General features: G+C 36.1%; 1 protein-coding gene across 1 annotated transcript in view; it reads right to left on the bottom strand.

The window, feature by feature from the left end:
• The window catches only part of LOC107753644 (inositol hexakisphosphate and diphosphoinositol-pentakisphosphate kinase 1-like), a 35,648-nt gene extending 18,221 nt beyond the window's left edge, over positions 1-17,427 (bottom strand). The window contains exons 1-15 of the mRNA XM_016569853.1: positions 17,336-17,427; positions 12,979-13,383; positions 12,709-12,901; positions 12,286-12,376; positions 12,110-12,195; positions 10,874-11,028; positions 10,703-10,804; positions 10,464-10,625; positions 10,243-10,364; positions 9,205-9,306; positions 8,974-9,060; positions 8,613-8,688; positions 8,102-8,211; positions 5,209-5,294; positions 5,007-5,132 (exon numbers count right to left, since the gene is read on the bottom strand). Coding sequence (XP_016425339.1) covers positions 5,007-5,132; positions 5,209-5,294; positions 8,102-8,211; positions 8,613-8,688; positions 8,974-9,060; positions 9,205-9,306; positions 10,243-10,364; positions 10,464-10,625; positions 10,703-10,804; positions 10,874-11,028; positions 12,110-12,195; positions 12,286-12,376; positions 12,709-12,901; positions 12,979-13,131 — 1,651 coding nt within the window. The 5' untranslated portion in view covers positions 13,132-13,383; positions 17,336-17,427. The remainder of the gene's footprint in view (positions 1-5,006; positions 5,133-5,208; positions 5,295-8,101; positions 8,212-8,612; positions 8,689-8,973; positions 9,061-9,204; positions 9,307-10,242; positions 10,365-10,463; positions 10,626-10,702; positions 10,805-10,873; positions 11,029-12,109; positions 12,196-12,285; positions 12,377-12,708; positions 12,902-12,978; positions 13,384-17,335) is intronic.

Raw genomic sequence — 17,427 nt, 5'->3', positions numbered from 1 at the left:
TTTTCTTTGAAACAATTGTACATGCTAATTCTAGGTCTTTCTGAAGCTCTCCACAAGTGATCCTTGGCTCTTGGACAACTCTTCTGATAATTCTTTTCACTCCTCTGTCAGAAATCTTGTAAGGAGCACCTGGTTGTGGCCGGTTTATGGTGAAATTATGTTCTTTCCACTTCCGTATTATAGCCCCAACATTGCTCACTGGAACATTCAGAAGTATAGAAATCCTTCTGTAATCAATGCCATCAGTATGTTTTGCAGCAATAAGGTTACGAAGGTCTTGAGAAAGCTCTTTGCTTTTACCCATCATGAAATGTTTCTTGTGTGACACTTTGGTCATGAGACACCTTTTTATAGGCCATCAGTTGGAACTGAACCAACTAATATTAATTTCCACTGACAAGGGGCAGGATTTCTTTCTAATTACTGATATATTTCAGCTGGTGTCTTGGCTTTCCATGCCTTTTTGCACCTCCCTTTCTTCATGTGTTCAATACTTTCTCCCTGTGTCATTCTACTTTATTACACAGAACTTAATTTCTGAGCTTATTTGTTTTGCTTTCTTTGTATGTATGGATTACTTGGATTGTTACTGATATCTGGTGAAAACAGCACCTTTAGAAATATATTTACTGAGAAAAATGGTGATGTGTTCAATACTTATTTTACCCACTGTGTGTATGTATGTATGTATGTATGTATGTATGTATATATATATATATATATATATAATTTGTTAAAAAACGAAATCAAAGCAAATTTATTTCACAAAAATTAAGTTCAGATTGTTAAGAATATGATTAATACTGAATAAACAGCCTATAAAGTAAGGCTATTAAATAGCAGTCCCAAACTAGTTTTTGTTAATACAGTTAAGTTGGTTTGAGCCACCACAGTCACTTAAACATATACAAAATGACAAAGTGAAAATAACATGGTATTTTTGGGTTATGGAAACAGTTACCATGGTGAAAATACAATAATAACATGAACTGTTAATGAAACGTGGAAACTGCTCCTGAATAGAATGAATATCATACCTTCATACAAAATCCTTCACAGCTAACACACGCAGTACCAGTTATGTGATTTATCTGTACTGTACTTTTATTTCACGCGTTGCATGCTCATAGTTTCTGCGCTTTAGTGAAGTGATATACAGCGCGGCGCTGCGTTCGTGCGTGCTTTTGAACAGTGCGCGCTACGAACACGGTATAACATTTGGCAGGACGGGATAGTTCGTTTTTCTAAGATGAGAGACTTTTTATTTCATAACAAGTTACGAAAATAACGATAGAATAATGACACTGACATTAAGCCTGTCAACTCATCTGACCGCAGATACTGAATCGGAACAGCACGCTTTTCTCAGGCACTCTTTACTTAAAGGGGTCATATGATGCAATTTCTGTGGAAAATAATGTGTTTTTTTAACCTTAAACCGCATAAACACATTTCATTACACCAAATACACAAAATAATGTTCTTTTTAGCAACATCATATGACCCCTTTAAACTGCATCTGACAGAAGTGTCAACAGCCCTCACGCACGTCTTTTAAAATAAAAGTCTCGCATCAGAAAAACATTAAGAATTACATTTTTTGTTGTTGATGCCGTTTCTTTGGCCGTACACTCCGCGACCCACCAGGTGAGAAACACTGGTTTAGGTGCTTCTCACATGAGTGTTGCATTGCACTATTGAGTAGCAAACAGAACTCTGATTTAAGATTCCAGAATGTTCATTTGAGAGAACAGATGAGTACCCTAAAACAAACATCCATTCACACAGGATGCATTCTCGTGGTCCATCTGTTCTTTTTGTCCATGTAAGCAAGTGTCAAATGGAGATATTTATCCATTATGATGTAAATATAAAATTAAGACAGTTTTTTTTTTTTTACAATTTTGAGATGTACAATGTGCTTCATGAAGCTGGTTTTGAATGCAAGAACATGTCCTGTAGCATTTATGTAGCCCATTTCCACCACATAAGAAAAAAAAGGTAAATCATAATTTGTTAAAGCATATTTAGATACTATTAAATACTACATACATAAAAAATAATTTAAAAAGTCATAATCGTGACATAAAATATCAACACTTTATGCAAAAATAACGTAATAATTATGAAAAAAGTTGAAATTGAGACAAAAAGTATTTTATGAGATGAAAAATCTAATTATTACATATTAAATCATAATCTCAAACTTTACTTTTTAATGTCTTATGATTTTTAACTCAATTTTGACTTTCATAATTATGCTTTACAGTAATATGTAATAATTTGACTTTTGCATCCCATAAATATGACTTTTTTATGCCCAAAGCATGATTTTTTATTTTATTTTCTTATGTGGTGTTAATAGTCTTTCATAAAAAAGAAAGTTGAAACCATCTGAAAAATCTGGATGACATTGTCTTATTCCACCTATTTAGACAAGATGTTGGACTGACATGCCTTGAAACAGATGCCACAGATTGTTAAAATAATGGCACAGTAGTTTAATAAAGGTTTTTAAAGAAATCTGTAGAAAAAAAATTGTAACACTACAATTTCAAACTCTCTACGCCGACAAAAATAAACTTCCTAAGTAAAAAAAAAAAACGCTCATGAATTATGATATTTTATCTCAGTATGTCAGAGTATGACCAATGTCCATATTAGGCATGGGACGATAACCGGTTTCAAGGTATACCGCAGTTTGGAAAAGTATTTATGTTCTGATTATTGTTGAGCTGCAGGTTTAGGCTCACTTAAGTGACTGCATTTAATTAAGAAGAATTTAATTATTTATTCTAATTATTTAGCCTGACATGTTTACTGTTCCAAAATGTTCTATATGTTTCTTAAAAATAAAATGTGTTCAGTGGAAAAAAAGTTGTCGTTTTTTACCCAGACATTTAAAAATAACATATTTTAGAGCTGTAATCGCAATACCGTGATACCATGAAACCGTGATATTTTTTTTATCTAAGGTTATCATACCGTCAGAATCTCATACCGGCCCATGCCTAATCCATATCATGGAATCTTCCACACAAAACCGTGGCAAAAGCGAAGTATGGAATGTTCCTGTGGCGTCCTTCTGTTTGGATTAGTTTAATGAGATGGATGTTAAGCAATTAAATTGATGAATGGGGCAGATGATGCATTAACCCAATATCAAGACCACGCACAAATCCAAAATCTCTTCTTACCACAGTCAATAGGGGACTCACAGCCAAGGGACCTGCAGCTGTCTAGTTAACAATTCAGGGTAAAAGAACACCACATTAACCAGCATTGCAAGATGCTGCTGACTCAGTCTAATGAGAGAAAATGGTTTGGTCTTTGTAAGTCTGTGAACATTTAATGAGTTACACTCAATTAGTTGCAGCATGCAAATATGGACTCAAATTCGAGGTCCGGGGGGAAGTGATGGAACTACACAGGAAAGAATCCACAGCATGACTAAGAAGTTTTTGTGCTGGCGTACTGAAAGTTAAAGGTGCTACTTGAGGTAAAGAAAGTATTCATGCCTCCCTGAGTCCTGCCCCTACATGCTTTTGTATGCCAAGCCCACTGAACAGGCAGGTGGAACAGGTTTCCTGCCCAAAGCTATGAGCTTTGAAAAACTGCATCATTGCCCCACTACCTAAAAACAGACACAATATCTTGTCAAAGCATCCAATTTATCAAGAGCTTTATCAAAACAACTGTTCCTGTAAACAACTTAGGCTGGATTCACGAAAATTTTCTTCAGGCAAAAATTAAAGGAAGAGCAAGCATGCTTTGTTGGAATTCTTAAAATTGTACAATTTTTATAACATTAATATCTCAATATATCTTCAATATTTAATACTATTTGTATAAGTTTAAGTATACATATTTTTGGGATTTAGATCTGAGGCTATTCTGACTATAAGAGGATATTTTAAAGGGGTCATATGATGCGATTTCAATTTTTCCTTTCTCTTTGGAGTGTTACAAGCTCTTGGTGCATAAAGAAGATCTGTAATATGATGCGATTTCAATTTTCCCTTTCTCTTTGGAGTGTTACAATCTCTTGGTGCATAAAGAAGATCTGTACAGTTGCAAAGACTAAAGTCTCAAATTCAAAGAGATATTCTTTATAAAAGTTAAGAGTCAGCCACACCTACCTAAAACGGCTCGTTCTAACACGCCCCCACATATTTACATCACGATGTGGGAAGATTTGCATAACGCCACCCAAATGTTCACGCAAAGAAAGAAGGCGTAACTTTTATTCTCGCTGTAGTATTGTTGCCGCCGCCGCCATGTCGTGAAGGCACTGTGTGATTCGTGTGAAAGCGATACTACTTTGTTTGGGCAATCAGAGCACACCTCGCTTTTCAGACCGATGAGCTTTGTAAAAATCGACGCGTTTCAGAAAGGCGGGGCATAGAGGAGAAACAATAATGTACAGTATGTGGAAAATAATGTGTTTTTTTAACCTTAAACCGCATAAACACATTTCATTACACCAAATACACAAAATAATGTTCTGTTTAGCAACATCATATGACCCCTTTAATACATTTTTAAAGTTAGAGTTATAGTCAGAATTGCGAGTTATATACTCGCAAATCTGACTTTTTTCCAAGAATTGTGTGATATAAACTCAGAATTGTGAGTTATAAAGTCAGAATAGCAAGTTAAAAACTTCTTGTATCTTGCAATTCTGAGTTTATGTCTCACAATTCTGACTTTTTTCTCGCAATTGCATCATTATACGAGAAAAAAGGTCAAAATTGTGAGTTTGTCGCAACTCTGACTTCATTTCTCAGAATTGCGTGTTTATATCATGCAATACTGACTTCATAAATCGCAACTGCAAGTTTATATAAATATTCACAATTACCTTTTTTAATCAGTGGCAGAAACGGGCTTTCATAGCTTTCTTACTGTTATGCGCAAAATTATTTTCAAAATACTTTTTAGGGCCACTGTATTTCTAATCAGTTTATCAGTACAGCTTTCTGGCTGGTGCAAGCATAGAGTTATACCTTGTCCTCCAGGGTACATGCAACGAAAGGCTCGTCCAAGCTCCTCAGCCTGAACTCTACCCGCTGGCGTCAGCTCACCACCCCACTTCAGCACTAGCAGTAGAGACGGGCCCTCCTTCAGAGCGTCTGCCATAGACACAGAGAGGTCAAAAGTGATGCAACAGCTATTTTGAGTCAACATATATACATACTGTACACATACCTTCCTCCTCACTGGATGCTTTGGGCTGCCCATTTGGCAGGTAGGTCAGCTGCACCTTCCTGTTGATCCCTGAGAAATGGCCATACCTGAAAGACAATACACGGGGTGGGGGACATAAACATACCACCCCCTCTTAATGAGCATTCTCCCACTGAACAATACAGACAGCACGCATCAGACATAGCACTGCGCTCAAACCACTAGCAGGTGCTCTGTGGCCTCCATGTTTCTGGAAACATGTATCTGAGTGACCTTCCCAAGCTGGCAGGGGTTAATCTGTGCCATACCAGGACTGTCTCTACAGGAATGACAAGCTTTGGGAGGAATAAAACATCTGCAACAGTGTCACGTTTTTAAGTTAAACAATACAGCAGAGAGTGGGGAATTCTGGAGAGTTGGTCTCTATAATTTATTGAAAAATGTTTCAAAATATCTTTTATATAAAGCATATTTTCAAAATATGTTCAAAAGTTTGGGATCAGTAAGACATTTTTTAAGAAATGAATACTTTTATTTGGAAAGGATGCATTAAACTGAACCAAAGTGACAGTGAAGACATTTGAAAGACATGAAAGACGTGAAAATTTAGCTTTGGCATGACAAGAATAAATTGCATTTTACATATATTTAAATAGAAAACTGATATTTTACATTGTAATAATCTCACAACATTACTGTTTTTACTCTATTTTTGATCAAATATAATCAACCTTGGTGAGCACAAGAGACTTTAAATAATTATTGGCATCTGGCACGCTTTTAGGTTACACAATACAGTGGAGAGTGGGAATTCTGGTTGTAGTTGGTCTGGTCTCTACAATTTATATCCACAATTTATTCCACGATATTATGGCTAATAACCAATAATTGGCCAATATTAAAATTCTTAATTATGGGAAATCAAGGTGTGCAGGTTTTAGTTAATCTGCTGTGCTTTGCGGAATGAGTGGAATGAGTGCTTCTAAGGAATACTTTCGTGTGTGTGTGTGTGTGTGTGTGTGTGTGTGTTTTTTACAAAACAGAATTTTAATATTGGCCAATTATCGGTTATAAGCCATAATATCTAAATAATTATCGGCTAATTAATATTGGCCAGATTTGTAATATCAGTGTATCCGTAGTTTAGAATATTTCTAATTTGATACAACTTGGTCTAAATCGGGTCTAAAGGTGGTTCTTTATCTCACTGGCCAGAAACGGACCATGGAGTGAATTTGCTCTGCTGCATTATGTTTAATCAACCCAAAGCAAGGCACTTCCCCAAGCACCTGTTTCCTAGTTAATCCATGACCCCGAACAACCGATAATGTGTTGATTAGGTGCCACATTTGAGCTCTGTGAGGGGGTCTGGAGGAAGTGAGGGATCGTGAGAGATTAGAAACAAAATGGCATGCAGATGCCACACAGAATTGCAAAAGGGATTCATCTCCAAGGTACGGTCAATTTTGGAGCCCTCATTAAAGTGTCAGTAATTTTAACAAGATCTTGGGTTAATGAGGGTTATGATCCACTTTGCCTGCTTTCTAAAGAGACAGGGGATATGAGGGTGCGCACTGATTATCATTCAGGCTGGATTCCCTTTGGAGAGAACGGCCAAGACACAAAGAGGGACACAAAGAGAGGAGAAGAGAGACAAAAGGAATGAAGTTAAGAAACTCATCCATATGAGGACATCTAAGGAAGCAAATGAGTCAAGGTCACAATAAAGTCAGTTACATACATTCAGCTGTTCATGAAATATCAGGTCTCTCCTGAAATACGCATCCATGATGCTTAAGACTAGAAGATATGATAGTAAATTTTGGCTATGTGTGTCATGTTAACAACAAAATCAAGTCTGATTAGGCTTGCCCTGATTCCCAAGAAGGTCAGCAAACTGTACAAACTGATTTTTCTTTATGGTTTTGCCTAAAACTCTAAAGACTCTAAACTCTAAATTTAAAACCTAAATTTCACTGGTACAACTAGGGAGATGCAAAATATCGGTATCATGTATTTAACCAGCCAATTAATTAAAGATTTTTTTACATTTATCGGTAGCTGTCAATATTGGACATTTTATTGTACATGCTCATTTTCACTATTTGACCATAAAATAAACAATTAATTATCAACTTTTCTGTACTGAGCAAAATTGAAATATCTATACAGTATCTAGTTACAGTTAAATGCATTGAGTTTAGCTTATTTAGCAACCATTAATAGTGAGGTTACATCTGAGAATAAAAAAAATATATATATATTTCAAGTACGTTAAACTCATTACTTGTAAGTTTTTAAATATTTTTAATGACTTAAAAATCATTTATTTACATTATTATTATTTAAAAATTTATTTTTGTCATTTTTGCCTTTATTATGATATGACAGTGTGGCGATGACAGGAAGTGAAGTGGGTGAGAGATAGGGGGGCGGGATCGGTCCTCGAGCCGGGATTCGAACTTGAGAGGCCCGTAGTGCAACGATGCTGTATGTCGGCGCGCTGCCCATGAGGCTATCGATGCCGACATAATATTATTTTTTTATTTTACATTTTAATTTTAAAAGTAACCAATAATTAATTATATTCCAGTTATTCCATTTTGGCTAAACTGATAAAACTATGTGTAGAAAATATGCAAGCATTTGTGCACATTCCATGAGGGCCTACTAATATCAATAGTGAAGCTAATCAAAAATACAATATATGTCTGGAAATTATTATATTTTCAGCAAGACCTTTGCCCGAAGATGTGAAAAGAGAATTGAGAATTTTCAGTTGACAGAAGGAATCCAACATGTTTTAGAAATGATTGAGATGAGATGATGGTGTGTGTACAGTAGCTTTCCATAATCTCACAGTGTTGGAAATGGAGGGTTTTGGTACTACTGGACTTTTGAACAGTTTACTTACATCTCCAGAACTGTCTTCAGTTGTTCTAGTTTGGATTTCTTCTCTTCAATCTCACAATCATTATGTAGGACCAGTTCTGCCAACAGCTGACGAGCAATATCCAGCACTTCCTGTAAAACATCAAATAAAGTGTTCAGGTTTTTATAATGATGTACAAATCACAACTGCACATTGTCACAGATAAGATCAAACAGGTCAAAGCTTAAGCCAACTGTCCACATGGTTAATTTTCACACAAAACCCAACAGATGCATGACACGCCGATGAGTCTCAAGGCTGCAGCATTCCAGACATAACACTACATGTATCTTAAAAAAGACAGCTCAATCCTGTTTGACCTTTGACCCTGTGGCGCAAATTCCTGGCCTTATACAAAGTAAATCATTAGGCTGGAGGCAAGCCTGTTATGAAACTGAAATATTATGTTAGTTCTTGCATCTACAGAACAAGTAGCACTTGTCATAAAAATAAATTAACCGCATAGATCACTTGTACTTCAAAACAGACCCACCTGGAGCTGTTTTGGTTTCTTCAGCTTGAGTTTTCCAGACTTATAGCCACCATATTTCTCAAACAACTCAAAAAACCTGAGAGAAATGGAATCAGACATAACCATCAGATAAAATACTTAAATCATAGATACAAATTTGACCCTGCCACGATGTGACAACCACTTTAAATGCAGAAGTGAGTCCTCTAAATTATCATTCAGTTCACTTCTGTTTAATTCATTTGTTTAATTCATATTGCTTAATGTATGTTTAATTGAGTTTTTAATTATTTCATTTACTTTACATATAAGCATTCAGATTAAAATTGATAACAATATGTAGCTACAGTGTAAAAGCAGCCTGTTAGAATTTGTCACTTACAGGGCGTTCCTGACCTCCATCTTCATCTTCTGTTTGGGCGTACGGTCGCCATGGCGAATTACAGCAATAACACAACGGAGCTCCATCCTTCAGACAAGAGATGACATGTTTAAAAGCAACAACACACATAGTAAGCATTTAATTCTACCTCATTGGATTTAATAATCCAGAATTCACAATAAACAGCTTTGAGACAGAAATATATCCTTAGGTCAAGAATGGTACACCCACATGGTTCCTGAGGTAGTCGGGACGATAGGGATGTCCTCTGCTTCCATGGGGATCGACCAGGGAATGTGGAGCTGAGGAGCCAGCTCTCGCATCACCATGTTCCTGAAGGAAAGACATCAAACATGAGCTAAAATATCTAGAAATTACCTTATACGACAGGAATGAATACATCTGTGCTGAATAATGACACTATTGCCTTCTACAGTATAGAGCTGCTTTATAGTTGAACTGAGCTCACTTGATAACTAATGAACTTTGCAATATTCACCCTATAATTCACCCTATTAAACTGAACTGAATCAAAACTGGACTAAACTGAACTGGATAACGACACTATTGTCTTTTTAGAGCAGCTTTAGGACAGAAATTGTATTAGTTTCATAATTGAAGAACTTTGTAACATTAATACTATTTTTTTTTTGTTTATTACTGCTAAGCTGATTTAAAACGACCTGAATTGCATAAAGCGCTATATAAACAAAAAACTTGCTGTTTTGCTGGTCTTCACTGCCTCAAGCTGGTCTTAGCTCCCAGCCTGCCAAGTATTTAGCAGGTTTAGCTTGGTCAGCTGAAAAGTGCCCAAAACGACTCTAAAACCAGTCAACCGATCAGCCTTAACAGGCTGGGAGACCAGTAAACCAGTTAAGACTAGTTAACTAGTAAACCAATTTAGACTGGTTAACTAGTAAACCAGTTTAGACTGGTAACAGATTAGATTTTTCCAGTAAAGATGCGTTTTAAATTCAAAGCTTAGATCAAAGAGAAATAAAATAAAAAATAAAACTTGAGTGTTAGTTTAATGTATGTGTTGAATTTTAGAGAAATGGCAAAATTATTTGACAAGTAACAGCAAGTAACAAATGTAATTAAATATGACATTTTGAAGAATAAAGACTCCAAACATCTTAATTTTATTTACAAATTTGGGGGGAAAAATTACAGTGTATGCAGTTATGTAGTTGTAAAATGTAAAAATTGTGTGAAGATGAGATTTTCGAGTTACCACAGAACACAAGACAGCAACACGGCCTCACCTACCCCAGAACTTTGGCACAATCATCATAATACTTCATGGAGTTCTTTACAAAGCTGAAGCCATTAACGTCACAAACAAAAGAGTGGCCATTTGCTCGGAGGAGGTCAAAACCACAGACTGTTTGCTGGTTTGGAAAGACATTATGAGACAAAAAACATCTTCATTATCATTCATAACCTGCAGCTACTGACAAAACAATGTGCTTTTCTTTTGCGAGACTCACCTTAAATGCAAGACACACTTTTCTGGCCACAAGCTTCTCCATCGCGGTGAGCATCACAGGATAGCGGATCTCCTTCCCCTCACTGTCTCTCTCCACTTTCCCATCCAGAGCAGGAGACTTACGGGCTTCGGCATGAGCGTAATCAGGTCCGACTGTGTAAACCTAAAATATCCATCAGGGATAAACAATCTAACCAGCCACCACATACAGTAGTGTCTTGACATGAAATACAGGTTTACCTTAACATCAGTGCCATCTGTGGGCATGAACTCCTCGTAGATGTAAGATCCAGTCTTACGAACGGTACTTTCAGGAGAATACACACTGCTCCGACTGCCGATCTACAGAAAGGACGATTTGAGCTCCACACCAAACAAATCTAAAGTTATTAAAAGTTATCAGTACTGTACCTTTCTGAAGAGACGCTGGCTGCCACCGCCGGCTGAGGTTGGGTAATAGATGTAGACATTGTGGTCCTCGGCAGAGACGGGCTTCTCCACAAAGGGTTTGTGAAACACTTCCCCGTTCACTTCCACATGGTCCTCGCTCTCCACCAGGTTACATTCTGATGTCACAAAATCAAAATGTCACAATCTTTCGCAATACAGAGAGTATTTCGGTACCCACTATGAGGAACTTAAAAGGCACAGTTCAACCAAAAAAATAAAACAGCATACAGGTTTGAAACGACATAAGGGAAAGTATATTAGGGCTACATGATGTTGTGAAAATATGTAATTGAGACTTCTCTGATAAAAATTGCAATATCGATTTAAATCTCTAGGTTTGCTCTGCTTGTTTGCAGGGCTACACAATTAAATAATGATGTATAAAATAAAATAATAATGATAGTAGTTGTTGTAGTGGTTATTACTATTACTAAATAAAAAAAATAAAGTAAGAAATATTACTACTACAAAAATGAGTATTCAATAACAGTAATAATAATAGTTCATAATAATAATAGTTGTATTTTATAGTATAGTAGCTGTAAAATGACAATCTGTCTTAATTAATATCTGTCTTAATTTTTTTATTTTTAAATGTTAAAACTTCAAGTTTTATTTTCATGAAAACCGCAAGGAGCCATTAAAGCTTTTCTTTTATTGAACATTTTTGTTGCCAGGTTATAAGCGCTCCTCATTACAAGTTTGGGAATATGGTTGGTTATTATCATTAACTAAAACAAAAATTACAAATAAAAATGAAATGAAAACACTTAAAACACATAAAAACACTTATTTACAACTTATTTTATTTCAGCAAGTTGCCAAGGCAACCTTTCTCATTTTCTTTTTGTTTAAGATGAAGTGCTAAAATAATTAAAACCAAATAAATTAAAACTAAATACTAAAATGTAATAAATATATAAACATTAAAAAAAATAAAATGACAAAAACAACAAAATAACTAAAACTTTCATTACAATTTACATAAAAATTTTTAAATCTAAAAATAAAATCTAATTTTAAAATATTAACAAAACAATAACAGCATATCAATGATACTAAAATAACACAGAGCCACTCTGAGGCACTGAAAACACGGGATCATGAGCTGCACGCTTGCAAATGAACAGTGCCACGCTTTACTCTGAAGCATGCAGAAAAAATCTTCTAAATTATGACCACAGTAATAATCTTTACCCTCTGGTCTGTCGGGGTCCCGGTTCAACACTGCATAGCGTGGAAGGTCAATGCCCTCTTCCTGTAGAATCCTGTACACTTCCCTCCTAAAGCCATGAGCATATACTGTATGTCCCAGTCAACTCTCATAACAATGTTTACTTGTCAAGAATATTTCAGAGAATAATTTACCACACCTGTCTTGAATGAAATACTGCATATTGAGGTCGTTGATAAGGAGGGGGTTTCTTAGTTTGGCATAACTTACTGCTTTGTCAAGGGGAAATCCTTCAAGATGAGAAAAAAATATTGTATTCATTTGCATCAGTTAACATCCAATTTGGGGGGGGTTGTCAGATTTTGAAATGTTTTTCTATTATTATTATTTTTTTAAACTCTCTTATGCTTACTGAGGCTGCATTTATTTTATTTGATAAAAAATACAGCAAAAAGTGTAAAATTTTGAAAAATTACCACAATTCAAAATAACTGTTTTCTTTTTTTATTAGATATTTAATTGTAATTAATTTCTGTTTTGAAGGCAGCATTAATAATACTGAGACAATATGGCACATCAAGATTTTAAGCTGATTGCGTGTGAACTGTGTGATGTCAGATACCTTTGGAATGGAAGGAAATGAGGCAGTCACACAACGGCCACTTCTCCACCGGTTCATTGAGTATAACCTCCTCTGGAAAAATGTCCACGGTGATGTACTCAAACTTACAGAGCCTTTCCAGAATCTCAGTCATTGGTTTGGATTTCGATTTCTTCATCATGGAGCAGATCCCCACCATAATCTGACGCTCTGACTGATAGAAGATATCGCATGAGCATCAGTAACAAATTTTTTAAAAAAGCTCACTCGTCCATGAATAATTTTCTGTACCTGATCCTCATCCTCCTCCTCCTCCTCCCTGTAATGTCCTGAGATCTTCCTCATGTCTATGTCATCCAGCTCTCTGCTTTCACCACCCTCACTTCCAATAAGGAACCGGGGAAGTTCGCTGTTGCACATCCCCTGTCCGCTTGACTTCGACATTTCTGTCGAGTCTCTGTCAAACAGCCAAATTCCCAGCACACCATCTCGTGCTGAAGCTCAGTGGTGGAAACATTAGACAGATGAGGTGCGTAATCCAGTAAGATTAGGGTCCAGAAGTGACTTAATGCCAAGGTTGTCTTAGAAAATGACGGTGTGTTTAATCCTTAAAGATTTGGTGTCATCCTTCCAAAACCAGGAACATGTGAGTTAATCCTGATCAATTTCTCTCACAAAATCCATTCCTGTTCTTACCTGCAATAAAGAGCCAATAGACAATATATGAGAAATTAATACTTTGTAAGTATGCATTAAATTGATAAAAAGTGACAGTACAGACATTTATAAGATTTCAGATGCAGTCCTTTCAAACTCTCATTTGGTCAAAGAGTATTACGCCAAGACCAAATACATTAACATTGTCATGTACATTACCATGCCAATCCCTCTGAGAGTTGTCATGACAGAAATATTTTTTCTTGAGCGGCAAATCAGCATATTAGAATAATTTACATTAACAGTGATTAATAATTGCTGAAAAACTGCTGTTCATTATTTAATGTTAGCTATTGCATTAACTATGTTATGTTTATATGTATCCATATATAATGTATCCATGTATCCTTATTCTAAAGTGCTAACACTTTTTTGTACCACATTCATTCATTTTCCAGATGTTTTAAAATAATGCAAATAATACTAATAAAAATTCTACAACATTTAAACAAGTCTTGCCGTTACACTTGGCCTACATTTTCAAGAGTTACGCCATGTCTTCCAATATGCTGACTGCTAGGGAAAGCATGCAGTGTTGGATATATATGCTGTTCCATATCACATTTCCATACCCATGCTGATACAGGTCATGCCAGCTATGCCTCTAAACAAACACTGCACTGCTTCTTAATCCAAACTATCCCGGGGCTACTTTTTACACAATCTATAAACTCCCATCAAGTCACCCAGATATAGAATCAATGTGTTCATCCAATATGTTTCACGGTCTGTAAGAATACTACAAACTACAAACTGTTTGCATGTAATCAAGGGCATAATAATAGCCACGGGCCCCTGACAGAGGTGAATATGGGGGAGGGGGGAGACTTGGATGAAATGCTGAGGTCTACGGCTTCCAAAGATAACTCATCACGCTGTGGATGTGTTGACAGGGAACATTAAGTTGAGAGGAAGCCGTCTACAGCGACCCAGGGTCAGGAAAAACACACACACACATGGATAAACAAACTCATAAATAAATGCTACTATCACTTACAAAAAGCCACAAAGCAACCAGAGTCCAATATCCTTGCAAGATAATAAGATATAAGCCTTTTGAGGGATTTTTGAACATCCTAACTCACACTGATCAGAAACTCATTGCCTTCTTCTGCAAGGCCTCTCCTGTGTTGCGCAATCTTGATTTTGTTTTAAGCAAATATGTCAAAGTAAGTATGTCCAAGTATGTAACATTCAACATGCACTATGTAAATGTCTATATGTGTTTATTCATTTTTCAGCCTTAAGTGGACAGATTTCATTATGTTTATGTCTATACAGCCTTGTAAAAGGTGAAATCATTTCTGGAACTGCAAAAAAAGACTTTTAAACATGCCCTTATCTGCTATTGGTCGGGAAAAAAAAGATAGCTCCTCCCTAAACTCATGCCATTGGTTGAGCCGACATTGCTGGGCTGGAATTTTAGTGGCATTTACTGACTCTCAATTTCAAACCTGAAAACATTTCTTTATTCTGTGTGACATAAAATAAAAAATGTTTTTCCTGTGGAAAAGCTGTTTTTGTCCATACAATGAAAGTCAATGGGGTCCAAAGTTGTGTGACCCCATTGACTTTCACCGTATGCGCAAAAACAGCTTTTCCACAGAAGTAAGTCAACTAGACCAAATTGACCATGATGACTGAATGGTGACAACATTTTTGGATGAACTTGTTTCTGTTTCCAAATCAGAGCAATGGAGAGCCAATTTCCATCTGACATCACAGGAAACAAATCAGAGTCCAGTACATATCAGCAACATGATCCTGTGATGATGAATCTAGCAGTCCAGCAGCTACCAACGGAGAGAGCCAACGACCTTTGAGATCATATCCTGTGAAGTGCTTTTATTCTGATTGGGAGGACTGCCACTATTTAACAGGTTATTTCTGTCATAAATGATTATCATTAAGATAAAGAGGATAAGAGCAGCACTGCAACAACCTTGCAATTGAATATCGATGACAGAACGTGACTATATGATTTATTGAGCTAATATGACAAAGTTATTTTTTAGAGGAAAAAAATATTTTATTTATTAATTCATTTAATTATTAATTTATTTTATTTATTTACTCATTTTTGTTTTTGTTGACAAAAATATGCCAAATGTCAAAGGTTTTAGAATATAAAATTTAATTTCGCAACATTTTGAAAAAGTTATTTATTTATTGAAAAATGAAAAATGTTTCAGTTTTCTTCCTTTTTTTTAAACAATATGATAAATGCCAAAGACTTTAGCAAACCAAACCAAATTTTAAAACATTGTGAAAAATAAAACGATTTATTTAAAGATATAATTCTTTTGGTGTGCATTCTTGTTTTTTATTTTTTGTCAAAGACCTTAGCAAACCCCAAAAAAAATTCTACATTTTGAAAATTGTAATTTATGTATTTATTTAAAGTTAATTGCAAGAAAGAGCAAGTATTAAAGTGAATACTTTACAGTAATTATTAATAATTACATAATAATTAATAACGTGCACAGCAATAAAATTGAGACAATCAAAAGAGCTTGCATTTGCAGAATATAAAGCATGCTAAACTGCCTTACTGATCCCAAAATGGTAAATAATTAACTAGAAAGTTAATCATCACCAGTCTATAGTAAAAACCATTACTATAGCACAGTGGTTCCCAACCATGGTCCTGGAGGCACCCCAGCACTGCACATTTTGCATGTCTCCTTTCTCTGACACACCAGTTTCAGGTCTTGGAGTCTCTACTAATGAGCTGATGACCTGAATCAGGTGTGTTTGATTAAGGAGACATGCAAAACATGCAGTGTTGGGGTGCCTCCAGGACCAGGGTTGGGAACCACTGCTATAGCATTATACTGCTAAATAAAAACAAAATGTTGAAGGTAGAATCAAACTAGGAACATATGGTAAAAACCCTGTCCACTGAAAAAAAAGGAAAGTTTTTCCATCATTTACTCACCCTCGAGTCAAACTCAGTAAGGCTGATGATACACGGTGCAACTTTTTGAGCAATTCTGCTGGGCATCTTTTTTTGAGCAATGTTGCTTGGGCACTTTCCCATTGAGAATGGGTAACAAATTTATATTTGGATATTTTAGATTGGTCGTGGGCTCCATATCTCACCTGGTTGCCTGTTGACCGCAACATTTTCCAAAATTGCCAGGCAACATTGCTCAAAAAGTTGCCCAGTGTATCATCAGCCTAAGACTTACTTTCTTCTGTGGAGAAGTGAATAGAATGATGTTCAATATCCCACAAAAAAAAGTAAGTCATACAGGAAGCAATTCTCTTTCTCTCTTTGTGTGTGTGTGTTGTTTAAACTATCCCTTTAAGTGCTTCTTTGGACCTCAACTTTGAGAGTTGTAAACATTTTAGGCCACTTTTCAATTTCACAAGCATGCAACTGGCACATACCAACCTACCTCACAAATTAACCATAATGAGCAAACATGTCATGCAAGTAGAGCATGATCTACAGAAAGCATGTCAGACTGTGGAGAGTCACATCTGCAGCTGTCAGACTGATGCCTGCATTTTAACACTGCCTTAAAAGTAGTCACCAGAGGCCAGGACACACAGAGCCCAAATGCCAGGCTGCTGGATGATGGAACAGAAGTCGAGCAGGAATGCAGTGCACTGCACCTCATAACTAACAGCTCTTGTGCATCTTTTTCTCTTCAATAAAACACAATGACGACTAAATAGGGAAGACAAATTTGAGCTACAGACAGAAAGTGGTATATTATATTGCGCAAAACATTATGAATACAACATCCTCCTCTCATCGCATCATCAGGCGATTCAGTTGACTCAAGTCAAACAAACCATCACTCAACCGACTTCATTTAAACTCACGCAGCGAACTAACTCTACAAACACAAACTTTATAAAGCAATAAATGATACACAGAAATGACTGCGAAATGTCACGGTCCATACTGCAGGATACTCACTCGTTGAAAGAGGACCTCGGTCTCGGACAGAGTTTGACTTCCTCATCTGCTGTCAGAATGAAACTGGAGCTCCGCGTGAACAAAACACTTGA

The sequence above is a fragment of the Sinocyclocheilus rhinocerous genome, unplaced genomic scaffold (genome assembly GCF_001515625.1).
Source record: "Sinocyclocheilus rhinocerous isolate Xijiao unplaced genomic scaffold, SAMN03320098_v1.1 scaffold200, whole genome shotgun sequence".
In the NCBI taxonomy this organism is placed as follows: Eukaryota; Metazoa; Chordata; class Actinopteri; order Cypriniformes; family Cyprinidae; genus Sinocyclocheilus; species Sinocyclocheilus rhinocerous.
The sequence above is the reverse complement of the archived record's forward strand: the minus strand, read 5'-3'. Positions and strand labels throughout refer to the sequence as shown.